The sequence below is a fragment of the Pelophylax lessonae genome, assembly GCF_965119305.1.
Source record: "Pelophylax lessonae genome assembly, chromosome: 2".
NCBI classification, from domain to species: Eukaryota; Metazoa; Chordata; class Amphibia; order Anura; family Ranidae; genus Pelophylax; species Pelophylax lessonae.
Window position 1 is genome coordinate 266,017,232 of NC_138769.1, and position 15,377 is coordinate 266,032,608.

The window sequence follows — 15,377 nt, forward strand, 5'->3', positions numbered from 1 at the left end:
GCCCAAACATTACTCTATTTGCCCTGATCCCCTCCACAGCTTGTTTACAGGAAAACTCAATGGCAGCTATCAGCTGCTGAATGTCAGCCTTGGTGAGGAGGGCTCTTATGTGTTTTCTGAGGTCCCAGGCAGACTCTGCTGCATCAAGGTCAGAGTGTGTGGAGAACAGACCCACTGAGTGAATGGAAGCAGATGGGCTTGAGGACTGCAGCATGGTCCTAAACCCTGGAAAGCCACTGCTGGAAGCAGAAGGGCCATGCATGCATCTTGGCTGTGCGGCCTGAGCCTGCTGGATGCAGGGAGAAGAATGCCTGGAGCCCGCTTGTTGAAGCCTTACCACGGCCGGGTGGTTGAGAAGTTGTGCAGGGACATATGGCCATAGTAGAGCCAGAAGGGGAGCACAGCAGGCAGCCGCTAGAAGTGGCAAAAGAGCCCGGAGAACAAAGAACTCTCCGGATGTGTGTTCTCACTCCATGACCCCCAGGCCTATGATTTATTGACTCTGATTTGAAAGACTGCATGCTGTACATCCTTATTAAGAACCCCATGCGTTACTTTATCCCTCATGCACCTTATCTGTGTAGAAATAGAAGCAGTCAACACAGCTTTACAGTAATAAATAGTACTTTCATTGAAATATTAAAGTGGTATTAAAGCCAAAACCAAAAGTGTTTTTGCCTGATGATCTGGTCAATAGACAGCACAGATCATACACAAATTGCAGTGGCTGTATGCCCTTGTGCCTTGTGATTGCTATGATAGCCAAAAAAATACATCACAGTTGTAAGCTGTACTACTGAACTCACAACAAAGAAAGGGGAGGAAAGAGAATATCATGAATTAAGGGTTCCTAGAGATCCAGGCAGCAGCAGATTCAAGGTGGTGGTCAATACATTTTATTGTTTTTTTATTTTTTTAACCCTTCTCCACTCTCCCCTTTAAATCTTATCTCCACCCTGTCTCTGTAGTGCCTGTTTATTAACGCCTTCACCAGCTTTATCCTGCGCACCATTATTAAGGTCTATGTTTTAATACCCTCAACACCAGCATGTTTCTTAATTCCTCAAAAAATTGTGTCAGAAATGTTAATCACTGTGGGAGTCCACTCTGCAAACAGGGGTAATTTTTGGAGTATTTGTACTATCCTGGCATTTTTATGTCATCTGTTTTAGAACAGAAAGTTCCTTTTATATAGAAAAAAATAAAAACCCAGCGGTTATAAAATACTACCAAAAAAGATCGGTGTCAAATTAATAAAATTCATTTGGATATAGTGCTGCATGTGTTATTGTTAGTCAAACTATCACAGCACTGAAAACCTGAAAAATATGTCCTGGTAATAAATGGGTATATACAGGCTAGCACTCAAGTGGTAAAACTAGCCAAACCCACTTTCACAGCTGTATAGTTTACATGCTGCTACTTGAACACCCTGGTGACTCCTCCCTAGGTTGATATTTATGCAAATAGAAAAAATTAGTGTGCATCTCAACCCTCCTCCAATATGCATTTGCATTAGCAATTAAACAAATTAACACTTACCTGTTTTTGTAGGCTTCCATATTTCTGTCTCAGGCTCCATGGCCTGTACCATGTAGCGACTAATAGGGTTGTGATTATCAAACCCTCGGCTCCAAGTCAACTGAACGCTTGTTTCCTTCACATCCCTAACAACCACACCTCCTGGTGGCCCAGGGGGGCCTGCATAAAACACACAAATATAGAATTGGGTCTCTGACATTTACGGTTAAAAGCATAATCTAAAAAAATATTTTTACTTTTACTCAAAGCAATGCAATTTACTGCATAAAAGCCTTGTGATATCTGGTTATGAAAATCAACTGCAAAAACTGCTCCTAAAACAAATTATATACAAACTTCAAGGACCCATTTGTTGTCATTCAACAGAAATTTCACTTAAAAAATCAATTTCCTTCTAAGAGGCTGCTATTCCTAAATTTCAAGTTTATAAATGTTAACAAATACTATGAATACTATGAATTTTTGTGAGCAGATACAAGCTGCTAGACACTACTGACAAGTTTATCACGCTGTAATATTCATTATGTTGTTACCTCGCACAAGAAGGGAAGCTGAAGCAGATGTGCGGTCCACTACAGTTTGTGCTGTACATGTGTATTTTCCAGCATGCCTTAATTTAGCACAGATAATATGAAGATCCCCGACAGATTCATCCTTCATAGAAAGCATACTGTTAGACGTCACATTTTAGGATTGTTTTAAATAAATGACAGTGCATTGCTCTACACTAAATAGCAGTCTACCCCATTTTCATGTCATTACTGTGTTTTAGTCCATTCATTTTCATTGGGCTGTTTAAGCGTGCCAATGCATGACAATGAATGAGTTGCAGTGTGCAGTGTTGTGGTGTGAATGGCCATGCCATTCAGGTGTCTAAACTAGCAAGAGTTAACTAATAACCCTTTTTAAAAACCTCACACACAATCAGGGGAATTCCATAAAGCAGAAATGACGTTCTTCTGGTGGTATGGCCCCTTTAGGCGTTTAGTTCATGAAAGCTTTGCACCAGTGTCAATTTCAGACACATGCACCAGATTCAGTTCGTTTTTCTACCACCACTTTTAGAACCTGTCACTATAGCTGCAACAGATTTTAAAAGCATTACCCCTAATTTGCAGATTAGCAAACTGGCTGTAATTAAGACCAACTCAAAGTTGGTCTACAGGGAAGGGTTATTCATCACTTTATTAGGTTTGTGTTTTACATTTCCAGCATTGGCTTCTGAGACAAAGACTGCCCATGTCCTACCAAACAATGAGGCAAATCACACTGAACTGACAGTGGGCAAAGCCTGATGGGGAGCTCTGAAAAACAAATTCCCCATCAATATTAATTTATTGGGAAAGCTCAAGCAACAGATATTTCAAATAAAGGTACCCACATCCCACAACAGTACGTAGAAAGAACCACCGGGGGCAAACGTGGGGATTTTAATGGTACCATACTAAGACAAATAGAAATTAGTTTAAAGACTTTTTTTAAAAAATTCTTAGAAATTTTATTACAACAGTAAAGGAAGCAAAGGACACAAAAACACTACAAGAGTGTATGTGTACAATCGTACAATATTGTGTGAAACACAGTATAATGCAGTTGATTATCAAACTACACCAATAGGGTCATACCAATAGGTAATAGAATCCCTGGCTCACGGATAAGTCAGGTAAAATTATCTACACATAACTCCCATAATACCCAACATGTTTTGCGGAGATCCGCTTCTACGGGGGAGTGGGATGGTGTAGTAGTAAGAGCATACATATACTATAATACTGATAATAAATGAATAAATATACAGTTATTTGAAACAAAAATAAAAATCACTAACAGTCACCACCAGCTCACTAGAGACCACTAGAGACCAAAAGAGCATCAAGATGTGTAATCTCCCCTGGGCGGGCATGGAGGCAGCCAACAAAGAACTTCCGCCTATTGGTGTAGTTTGATAATTAACAGCATTATACTGTGTTTCACACAATATTGTACGATTGCACACACATACACTTGTAGTGCTTTTGTGTCCTTTGTTTCTTATACTTTTGTAATAAAATTTCGAAGAATTGTTTTTAAAAAGTCTTTAAACTAATTTTATTTGTCTTAGTACGGTACCATTAAAATCCCCATGTTTGCCCCCAACTGTTTGTTCTACATATAGTTCCCCATCAAGAACACTTTGCCTGTGATTGACAGCAGATTGCAGTGGGCAGATCCATAGCTGCTATTCAGTCCAAAAGTGGCTTTGTTCACCTGGCAACCCAAATTTATAGCTGATGTGTATGATGGGTGGGTGGAGCCTGATGGGGAACTCTGAGACTAGTTCCCTATGAGTTCTGCCTTGCCTATGGTTGACAACGCACTGCGGTGGGTGCATCGTAAGGTGGCTAATGGACTGATAGCAACTATAGATCTGCCCACTGCCACCTGCTGCCCATCACAGGCAAGGCGGACTTGATGGGGAACTAATCTCAGAGTTTCCCACAGGTCCACTATCATTCAAATTGCACAGCAGTGGGTGGATTTCAAGCCACTATTGGATTTAATGTCGGCAATGGACTCACCCAATGCCATTCTCTGTTCATGAAAAGTAAAGAGGACCTGATGGGAAATAAGTCCCTCGGTTCCCCATCAGGCTCCACCCACCTCTAGTAACTGAGGAGGGAGGGCGGTTCAGTATGAACACTTCACTCTCAGTGCCAGCACAGACAACACCGTTTATGAATTTTCCAAAATGCGCGTTACATTAAAAAAACAAAAAAAAAAACAACTTCCTCTTGAATAGTAAGCAATGCATATTAAATATTTGTGAAATGTGTCAAAAACAACACCTACATCTCACACATGTGAATATGTGAATGTCAAGCCTTCTTCAGATGTTGCTAGTATTCCTGGCTGTCAAACTATAAATTTTGTTTTGGGTAGCAGGTTAGTATGGCACTTTCTTTTTGCAGTTAGACTTTTATCTGAAACACTCACCTATTCATCCTCTCCCTCCACTGTTTACTTTAAGAGGTCTATTTCTAAGAAAAAAATTGCTATGCACATATCTCAAGCATTAGCACAAGATGAATAATCCCTGTAATTTGTGTTGGATTGTTACTTTCTATGATAGCTGCATTTAGTGGCCATAATGCCGTATTTTCCTGAAATACCTCTAGCAGGAAAATACCATCGCTAGATAAAGCTGATGATTATAGAAAGTAAACTTAATACACAATTTACAAGGACTATTTGGGAGGGATATAAGAAGGCTTGAGACATTGGTGTGTATGGCTTTAATTTTTAATCTTCAGTCAAAATATCTGGCAACAGTAGCAGAGGGGTTGGAAGTATGTACATCCTAGCAGTACTGGAACAAGGTTCTCCAGCACCCATATCGAAGATGACAAAGTGCAATCTAGAATAACCCTACAGTGCCTGCAGATACAGAAGTCAGTGAGAGCATTATACAGTTCACTCACACTCTTTGACCCCCTTATACATGGAGACTAATAAGCAGGTTTATTCAGTAAGGCAGATGTTCTATAACAGTATCATCAAAAGATTTTGTATAGCAACAACAACTTGGGCATCCCTTCTAGAATAAAACCAACTACAGATGCCCTATAGACTGATTTAAGTTTTGTAGGTGCTAAATGGAACATCATCAAAATCCCAAGAAAAGAGAATATATATAAAAAAAATGTTTCATATGTATTACTACTTAAAAGATTGCAAATCCATCAACTTTACATATAAATATATCATATTACATATAAAAATAAAAATAAATTATAAAATTATAAATTATAAAAAAATATATATATATTACATACAAACCGCTCCAAACAAATTTTACATATCCATCTTTTTATTGGCTGATCCCCCATAGAATCTATACTCTAATTGAATCCCTTTAGGTGGTAGTACTTTTCAGGACAAGACCCCCCCCCCCCAACCATTACCATATACCTTAAGCTTGACTCGTTACATTAACATTATTTTGTATTATTTTAAAGCTAGCTAAATAAGAAAGGATATACATATTTATTAAATACTTTTTTTAAATTTACAGAGTAGAATAATCAGATATTAACTTTGTGTGTGCCAAATTCTGCCTCCCCTTTGAATGTTCCAGAAGTACCTTTCTGTATGAGCACATGTGAGCATGAGGCACTCCCTTGAATCATATATTTGCTTATGAATGTAATGTAAGGCAAAGAGCTATCAGTAAGAAAATTATTATTATTAAGTGAAATTTCTTAATATATAAAAATGTATCAGATAAATATTTAAGATATTATATTACAATTGTAGATGTTGCATATAAACCTCTCCCTGTTTCCTAATGGAGCTGGATATTGTGAAATGTGTTTAGACAGGAGATACCTGTAATAACCTAATGAATGCTGTTCTTTTCTTTGGGGTTTTGCTGAAATTCCATCCAGCACCTAAAAAATCAAAAGCAATGACAGGGCACAATACATCTCACAGTAACCAATCAAGTTTTAATTGGTCATATCACGGAAAACATATTGCTTACTTCAGGCATTTTTGACATTGGCATTTCTCTATGACTGCTATATTGAATAATTCAGTAGGCTAATACATGATGGCGGGGGAATCTGTTGTCTAAAACAAGCCTATATTATATAGTAAGGTGCAATGTCTACATTCATAGCTATTTGCTATATTAGGTCTCACCGCTGAAGCTCTTTGGTAATGTTCTTGCTCTTTCTCAAAGTTGATGGGCACCCCATCCAGCTCCCATGTAAAAGTAAGGTCCATAGTTGGATCATGAGATGCATGGCACTGCAATATGACGCTGTCCCCTTGATTAATATCAGATCCAGAGGGAGCTAAAGTGATCCTTGTAGCTTCTGCAAGGCAATTACTGTAGTGAGCATATGGGTAGTTTATTAAAGCATGCATCAAAGCAACATAAAAATCATTATATCTCTGCAATACATATACATTCCCCAAGTTTTCCCCCCTTTAATGACCCTTTAACCACAGAACAATACCAGCTGATATACTAGAAATGTTCTCAGCTCTTAGGTCATTATTGTGAGCTGACCAAATATACCACTTTTGTGGACTGAGGGGTGTTAGCCCTGCCCAGTTTTCTTTTGCTAAACTACTTGAATCATTCCACTGTCTTCATTACCAAAGCATAGGCACTAATTGACTTATAGTCCCAAGATAAAAACTGAGAGGGATAATTAGACTCCATAAAATTACACAGGAAATCAATGGAAGGCACAGGACCGTTCTATTTTCTTTCAACATGTTTTTCGACCTAATAAAACAGAAATAACAAAATTCTTTTAATGTTTTAGTTTAAAACCAAAATTGAGCAAATAAGAAAAGTTCCTTCTTAGGTTTTATATATATTCTTATAACATGATCCTAAATTCTCCAAAAGTATCAAGCAAAAATTTATTAGGTACATCAACCCCACACTGTACCTATAATCGAAATACATGAACAATGCATGACCTAGGCATATGGACACCAAAAATCATTAAAGAGGAAGTAAAGTCCCAAAAAAAATCTGAGAAAAAAAAAAAGCCCTGTAAAGAGAAAGGCATAATGAGCTAGTATGCATCGCATACTAGCTCATTATGTAGTACTTACCTTAAAACGAAGCCCCCGCCGTGCCGCCACCTCAGCGACAGGACGGCGACATGTCCTGCCGTCCCGCTTCCGGGTTCGCGTCCTCCGGCCATCTGATTGGCCGGAGGCGCGATTACATCACTCCCGCGCATGCGCGCGGGAGCCGCCGTTCACGGCACTGAGCTCTGAAGGAACGGCACGGTTGGCCGTTCCCTCAGAGCGCCTGCGCCGATGACGTCATCGGCAGTTTGCGCTGTAAATATCTCCTAAACGGTGCAAGTTTGGGAGATATTTATAGCACCTATAGGTAAGCCTTAATATAGGCTTACCTATAGGTAAAAGTTATACAAGAGGGTTTACAACCTCTTTAACAATATTCTTTCAAAGAGATTGGTGGACATTTTAGCTTGTTTGTGACTATTATACAGTATTAACTAGGGATGATCGAACGGTTCGGGTCGACCATCGGTTCGACCCGAACATTGACTGTTCGAAATTCGGACAAATTTCGAACTTTTTGCTGAAAAAGTTCGGAATTCGGCAACCAGAACCGACCAAAATGCAATGGGACAGGAACTGGGCTTTAAAAGCCTGTGATTGGACCAGAACCATCAGTAAAAGCCAATTGAGGGGGCAGGAGAATGCTAGGAATGTGATTGGAGTGACTAGGGGGTCCAGAGACCAATCATTAGTGAATACGCCCCCCAGTATATAAGATAGCCCCGCCAAATCTCTAGCATTGTAATACAGGGATGTGGAAGAGAGTGGAAGCAGTTCTGTTACTTCTGCTTCAAAAGTGTCATTTAGCAATTATTAGCATGAGGAAAGGGATATCTAGTGTAGTTAGGGTACTATTTTCCACTATAGTTAGATTTAATAATCTAGTTTCTGTAGGTAAAGTGTTAAGTGTAAGGGGACCGTAGTGTAGTGTAGGGTTAACTGACTCTGACTGCTATGGCAGGGTGACAAAACCCTTCCTTGTCAGGGTGACCGCTATAGAGAAAAGATCGTTTCTCTTAGAACTGCTATAGAACATGATAGTGGCTTCGCCCCTGTCACACCCGGCTTTTTGTTGCAGGCGTTTTATTGGGCTTTTTTGTGGACGTGTTTGGAGGCAGGCATGACATCAGAACTTCTGTGTAGGGGTATATATACACACACACATGTATGTATATATACACATACACATATAAAGGTGTGAAAGTAGCAGAACCCTATGTTTGCGCTAATGAAATAATTAACATGCATGTGGCTTCTCTCCTATCACACCTATATGTGTGTATGTGTATAAATACATATAAGTTGAGGAAAGGCGGTTTAACCTTAAAGTGCGTAAGGGGTTCTTCACTGTAAGAACGGTAAGGATGTGGAATTCTCTTCCACAAGCAGTCGTATCAGCAGGGAGCATTGATAGTTTCAAAAAACTATTAGATGGACACCTTAAAGACCACAACATACAGGGGTATACAATGTACGGTTAAAGCAAACACACACACACACGCATCATAGGTTGAACTGGATGGACTGATGTCTTTTTTCAACCTCACTAACTATGTAACTATGTAACTATAAGTGTGTGTGTATATATACCCCTATACGGAAGTTCAGATGTTATGCCTGCCACCAAAGACCCCCAAAAAATGCCCAAAAAAAACACCTGCAACAACACACCTGGGCGTTTTTGTAGCAGGCGGTTTTTTGGGCATTTTTTGGGCGTCTTTGGAGGCAGGCATAACATCTGAACTTCTGTGTAGTGGTATATATACAAACACACATGTATGTATATATACACATACACATATATACAGTCAGGTCCATAAATATTGGGACATTGACACAATTCTAATCTTTTTGGCTCTATACACCACCACAATGGATTTGAAATGATACAAACAAGATGTGCTTTAACTGCAGACTTTCAGCTTTAATTTGAGGGTATTTACATCAAAATCAGGTGAAAGGTGTAGGAATTACAACAGTTTGTATATGTGCCTCCCACTTTTTAAGGGACCAAAAGTAATGGGACAATTGGCTGCTCAGCTGTTTCATGGCCAGGTATGTGTTATTCCCTCATTATCCCAAGGAGCAGGTAAAAGGTCCAGAGTTAATTTCAAGTGTGCTACTTGCATTTGGAATCTGTTGCTGTCAACTCTCAATATAAGATCCAAAGAGCTGTCACTATCAATGAAGCAAGCCATCATTGGGCTGAAAAAAAAAAACAAAACAAACCCATCAGAGAGATAGCAAAAACATTAGATGTGGCCAAATCAACTGTTTGGAACATCATTAAAAAGAAAGAACGCACCGGTGAGCTCAGCAACACCAAAAGACCAGGAAGACCGCGGAAAACAACTGTGGTGGATAACCAAAGAATTCTTTCCCTGGTGAAGAAAACACCCTTCACAACAGTTGGCCAGATTAAGAACACTCTCCAGGAGGTAGGTGTATGTGTGTATATATACACACACACTTATATGTATTTATACACATACACACATATAGGTGTGATCGGAGCGAAGCCATATGAATGTTAATTATTTCATTAGCGCAAGCATAGGGTTCTGCTATTTTCACACCTATATATGTGTATATATACATACAAGTGTGTGTCTATTTATACCCCTACACAGAAGTTCAGATGTCATGCCTGCCTCCAAACACGTCCACAAAAAAGCCCCATAAACGCCTGCAACAAAAAGCTGGGTGTAAAAGTAGCGAAGCCACTAACCTGTTCTATATTAATTCAAACAAACTTTTTTTTCTGGTTCTGGACATGCTACAGAGCTGAAACTTCACAGGTACACGTTTTAGACCCCCCAGGCACTAAATCCAAAGAAATCTCATTTTTCTTTTCAATAATTTTTTCAATAATTGGCTCTCTATCAAAAATTACAATTTTTAAGAACTTTTTTTTGTGTGATTAATAGTCCCTTGGGCATGACCCAGAACCCTAGGCACTTTTTAGGGACATTTATTGGGTTTTAGGGCTTCAAAATGGTATTTATTGATTACCGAAGTTCGGGTCCCATTGATTTCAATGGGGTTCTGAAATCTGGGCCGAACTTTCGGGAAGTTCGGGTGTTCTGGTCGAACCGAACTTTTGAAAAGTTTGATCATCCCTAGTATTAACCACTTTACTGAATTACATAAGACAGGTCCTCATATTGTATAATACCTATAGTAAAGATTTATATAACAGCAGCACACTTTGAAAAACATTAAAATTTCCCTGAAATACAACAAACATGATTTTGTTAGTTAATAGCCACTCGCATCAGCAAGTTTAATGTGTTCATTTTTTAATGGTTATGCATGAATATCATGTAGATCAGAAAATATTTTAAGTTTTCTCTTCCATTCAACCATCTCATTGACTCTGCTGGACAACTTCACTAAGCATTGTTTTACACTTTATGTGTTTTTATTCTTTGATCTTTTCCCCCTTTTTCTTTTTCAGATTAAAAACAATTAAGTAGAAAAATCTGTGGTGTCCTGCTTCCTAAATGTCAACAAGTCAACACCCCTGTCAAGCAATGTGTATTGCCAGGGGATGAACTTCTTTATTTAGTCAGTTTACTTTACTATGTGCCCTTTCACAATACTGTGTTGGGGATCATTTTTGGTAAAACATGAATGAATGTTATGCAGTGCATTGCAAAACATAACTCAATGCATTGCAGTGCCATTCACTTTAAAGGACACCCAAACACATTAAACCAAAGGTATGGTAGTACACTTTATGCTGCACATGAAAAACTAGTGCAGGTTGATTTTCTTTGCATTGTTGTGCATTGGTAGCCCATTCATATAGGTGGGAAGCATTAACATATTGTGAATTAATGTGCATTTGCTTATGCACTGTAACATAGTGGATATATTTGAAAGGGCCCAGCGTGTTGTGCTGGATGTTAGCAAAGAAAAAAACAAAAGGAATGTAATTCTTGGGGCAGCAATAGAGTAGCAACAGCAAATGTTACTAAGTATAATAATGTTATACAGTTTATTCTTCAAATATTGTCTTTTTATTTGGGAATTTATCAGGTTATACATAACATTTCTGATATCTAATACATTTCCATCTTAATACTTGTTATATTATCTCTTCTTCTCTTCTTGCTGTTTCTTTAAATTCCCCTTTTTCTGCTTTTCCCCTTCCCGTCCCCTCCCTCTCCCCTTCCCACCCAACCAACGGAAAAAAAAAAAAAAAATTTCCCTTCCTCTCCATCTCCTATCCTGTACTTTTTGCGGTCAGTGATGGTGGGGAACACTTCTCCTTCTCTATTTTTCTTTCCTCTTATTTTATTTTATTTTGCCATATATTGTTTCACTTCTTCAGAGTTTATGAATTGATTCCATAATTCCCAGATTTTCCTATGTTTTTCTTGCCTATTCTGCGCCGTGGCAACTAATTCTTCAAGCCTCCTGTTATCCTCCACCCTATGTATCCAGTCGGATACCGAGGGTGGTTGTGCTTTTTTCCAGAATCCTGGAATGCATGTTTTTGCCACGTTTTTCAGGTAGGGAATTATCGATCTTGCATATTTGTTTGCTGATATATCCAATAAGTTTAACAGGAAAAAACCTGGGTTCTCTTCTATTTCATATTCCGTGAATTTCTTGACTATATATTTCACTCCTGCCCAATATGTTTTTATCTTTGGGCAGCTCCAGAAGATATGGTATAGTGTACCCACTTCTCTTCCACATCTCCAACATAAATTAGATTAATTTGGGAACCAGTTATGAAGCTTCTTGGGCGTGACGTACCACCTCGTTTATTCTTTTTTAGGATCATCATGAAGAAGCAGTGAACATCTTGGTATTTAAAAGTGATAGTATATAGCAGTGAAAAATTTACAGACTACCATTAAAGAACATATGCATTCATTGGAACACCTGCCTTTACACACACATGAACTTTAATGGCACCCCAGTCTTAGTCCGTAGGGTTCAATAATGAGTTGACCCACCCTTTGCAGCTATAACAGTTTCAACTCTTCCGGTAATGTTGTACACAAGGTTTAGAAGTATATCTATGGGAATGTTTGATGATTTTTCCAGAAGCACATTTGTGAGGTCAGACACTAATGTGGACGAGAAGGCCTGGCTCACAGTCTCTGCTCTAATTCACCCCAAGAATGTTCTATCGGGTTGAGGTCAGGACTCCCTGCACTCAAGTTCCTCCACCCCAAACTCACTCATCCATGTCTTTATGGACCTTGCTTTGTGCTGTGGTGTACAGTCATGTTGGAACAGGAAGTGGCCATTCCCAAACTATTCCCACAATGTTGGGAGGTGAAATTGTTCAAAATGTCTTGGTATGCTGACTCCTTAAGAGTTTCCTTCACTGAAACTAAGGAGCCAAGCCCAACCCCTAAAAAAACTCCTTGATACATAAAGTACAGTGAGTAAGCATTGTTATCTTAAGGCAGAAACTTTGTGGCATGATAACCAAGTGAAAATAAAGGAAAGAATCCCTGAAGAAAGAAAACTAATACAGCCTCCATATTTAAGGACTGGTGTAAAATATGAATTTATTTTTCCTTAGTTTACATGTGCTTTAAACTACTTGGCACACATCCCTAAACTCTTACCCCTTACACTGAGGATTCCAGTGCTGTTTGACTTTCCCATGATATTTTCTGCAAAACAGGTATAGTTTCCTTCATCAGAACGAGAAATATTTTTCAAGATCAGTGTCCCATTTGTTGTTACAGTAACCCTGGTGGGCAAACAGGAGATACACATTAATATTTTTTATCATATTTGACGACATGGCTGTGCCGCCAAACAGGAATAATATACAAAACTACAAAAAAATCTGTTGATTCAGGGCTTTTCTGCAATTTACGTATGCTATAGAGTATATGGCTTTCTTGACTACAGTTACTGTACAGTTCTTCAAACTGAACCAATACAATCTATGAAAATTGGATTACATCAAACACGTAGCCTGCAGCTTTTCTTTTCTACATCCCAATCATCATGTTGTTGCCACACAGTGATGCTGCATTTAAGGGGTTAAAACGGGCATTGAGGAGGCAACATATTACCTCTTTACTGCCTGTCAAATGCCTCTAAAAAGCGACCTGAGGCCTAAAAAAGCAGTTGTGATCATAAAGGATTAGTAGTCAAGATTCAAAGTAACGTACATATATACACACACATATATATATAAACATACATACGCTCACCTACATACAAACACAGGCTTACATGTATACATAGATACACACACACATGCATGAATACATGCTGTACATACATATATAAATGCACACATATATACATATATAAAACACAAAAAAAAAAAAAAAACTCCAAAAGAGGGAGAGAAGAGTGATAAAGCAGAACTTCTCTTGCTTCTCTCTCTCTTTGCTTTAAGTCAAGACCACTGATAAATGCACATGTTCCAGGTCAGTGACTCAGAAAGTACAGAAGCCATTAGATCAGCATGGCAGCCAGAAGATTACATTTTCAAAAACAGACAGTGGAAACCTCCATATTGTTTTGGTAAAGTTTTCCTTTCTTACCTGCTATTGTTGCGCAGAAGTTCAGTTCCTTTACTCCATAGAATGACTGGAGTGGGAGCAGCACGAGGATTACACTGTATGGAGATTTCGCCTCCTCGAGCTGCTGGGATCAAAGGTTTTACTGGCGACATACGGAAATCAGGGGCCAGAGCTACATTAAAGATACAGAGACAAATTGCTAGACAATATTTTAAAAATGAAAGGATGTTGAATAAAACAACAAAACTTTTAGTTTTGAATCTTGCAGAGATTGATAATGAAAATACATATGAAATAATCAAGGAATGAGATAAACGTTATGGCATTTTTAGCCTTGTAATTGGGGGGGGGGGGGGAGCATGTTATACAGCACAGTGCTTGTGCTGTGTCATTTGGCCCCCTGTATCACCTAAAAAACCTGGCTGATCCTGCCAATTTCTGCCCTCCTCTATGTACACTGACCACGGTATATCATGGCTGATGAGCCCTGACACTGTGGTCAGCGTATGTGTCTCCCTCATCCGCAGCCCTCTGTCTTCCTCTGTCTCTCTCTGTCCTCCTCACCCCTCCTCTCCCTGCCTGTCAGCTTTCACTAGTGCCGTTCTACTCCTCTCCCAGCTACTAAAAAACTATTAAGGCAGTGCTAGTGTTGTGCATAATCAGCCAGCCAGTTTAGAAGCGGTCACTTGGCAAAGGTGACAGAGGCCCTGGTAGTAAAGGAACTTTTGTGCTTAGGATCACTGCCCTAGTGACTGGAATCCCCAATACTGGAACTGACCTTGCAGCATTGGGCATCCTAGGCACCCAGACTAGCAGTCACAGAAGATGGAATGAGGCCTCGGAAAAAGAGTAAGCATTAATTATGTACAGGAATACAGCTTCCTCGTTTTCAAGTGATCATACGAATCAATGTCACTGGGAGTGAGGTGAGGGGTCACTAAGCTGGTGGAGTCTGGTACAAGATTAGCAGTACTGGCTCAGAAATGCTGTACAATACGGAGAGAAGAGTTATGCCGTGTATTGAGGAACTGTTATCCGTAGTGCATATAGTGTAATGAGGAACTGATGTCCATAGTGAACAATGTAAAGAGTACAGAAGTCAGGCTACGGATTACAAGGAGTTAATTATGTTCTGTTGGAGAATCATTTTTAAGTTGGAGTGCTGCCTTAACACCAAATTTGCGTGAAATGGCAGTCTTACCAGGGGCTTGCAGTCAGGGGAGGAAAAGCCTCACCTTCCATTAAAAAAAAAACTATCAAGCTTCGAGGGTCGTAGCTCGACAACCTGGGGTCTCCTACCACCTATAGTCCCAGGAATATGGGGCTCCTTGCACAGCATGTCAGAAGCTTCATACAGCACAACCAGTTTAAATACAAACTGGCACACGCTGTTTGCAGCAGACTGAGAGGTCTCTGACTTCTTGTCAGAGACACTGAGCTCAATGGACAACTTGGAGCCTTGGACCAATGGTAAAGCACCATTGGTCCAAGCTGTCAAAAAAAATTGCTGCAGGAGAGCCTCTCCTCTCACTGCAGTGTCATTGTAGGGGGCATGTGTCTAAAAGACAAATGCTTCCTTCCAGCCCAGCATTCTTAACTACAAGGAAAAAACATGGGTTTAAGGGTATAAGGCCAATTCTGACACTTCACTCCTACATGTAAAAATCATCATTTTTTTTTGCTAGAAAATTACTCAGAACCCCCAAACATTACATATATAGATAGCTATAT

General features: G+C 39.3%; 1 protein-coding gene across 1 annotated transcript in view; it reads right to left on the reverse strand.

Annotated features, from left to right (window-relative positions):
• CNTN2 (contactin 2) overlaps positions 1-15,377 on the reverse strand; it is a 211,473-nt gene that overhangs the window by 49,625 nt on the left and 146,471 nt on the right. Inside the window, exons 11-15 of the mRNA XM_082245194.1 lie at positions 13,668-13,818; positions 12,729-12,856; positions 6,223-6,398; positions 2,076-2,196; positions 1,543-1,701 (exon numbers count right to left, since the gene is read on the reverse strand). Of these exons, the coding sequence (XP_082101320.1) occupies positions 1,543-1,701; positions 2,076-2,196; positions 6,223-6,398; positions 12,729-12,856; positions 13,668-13,818 (735 nt within the window). The remainder of the gene's footprint in view (positions 1-1,542; positions 1,702-2,075; positions 2,197-6,222; positions 6,399-12,728; positions 12,857-13,667; positions 13,819-15,377) is intronic.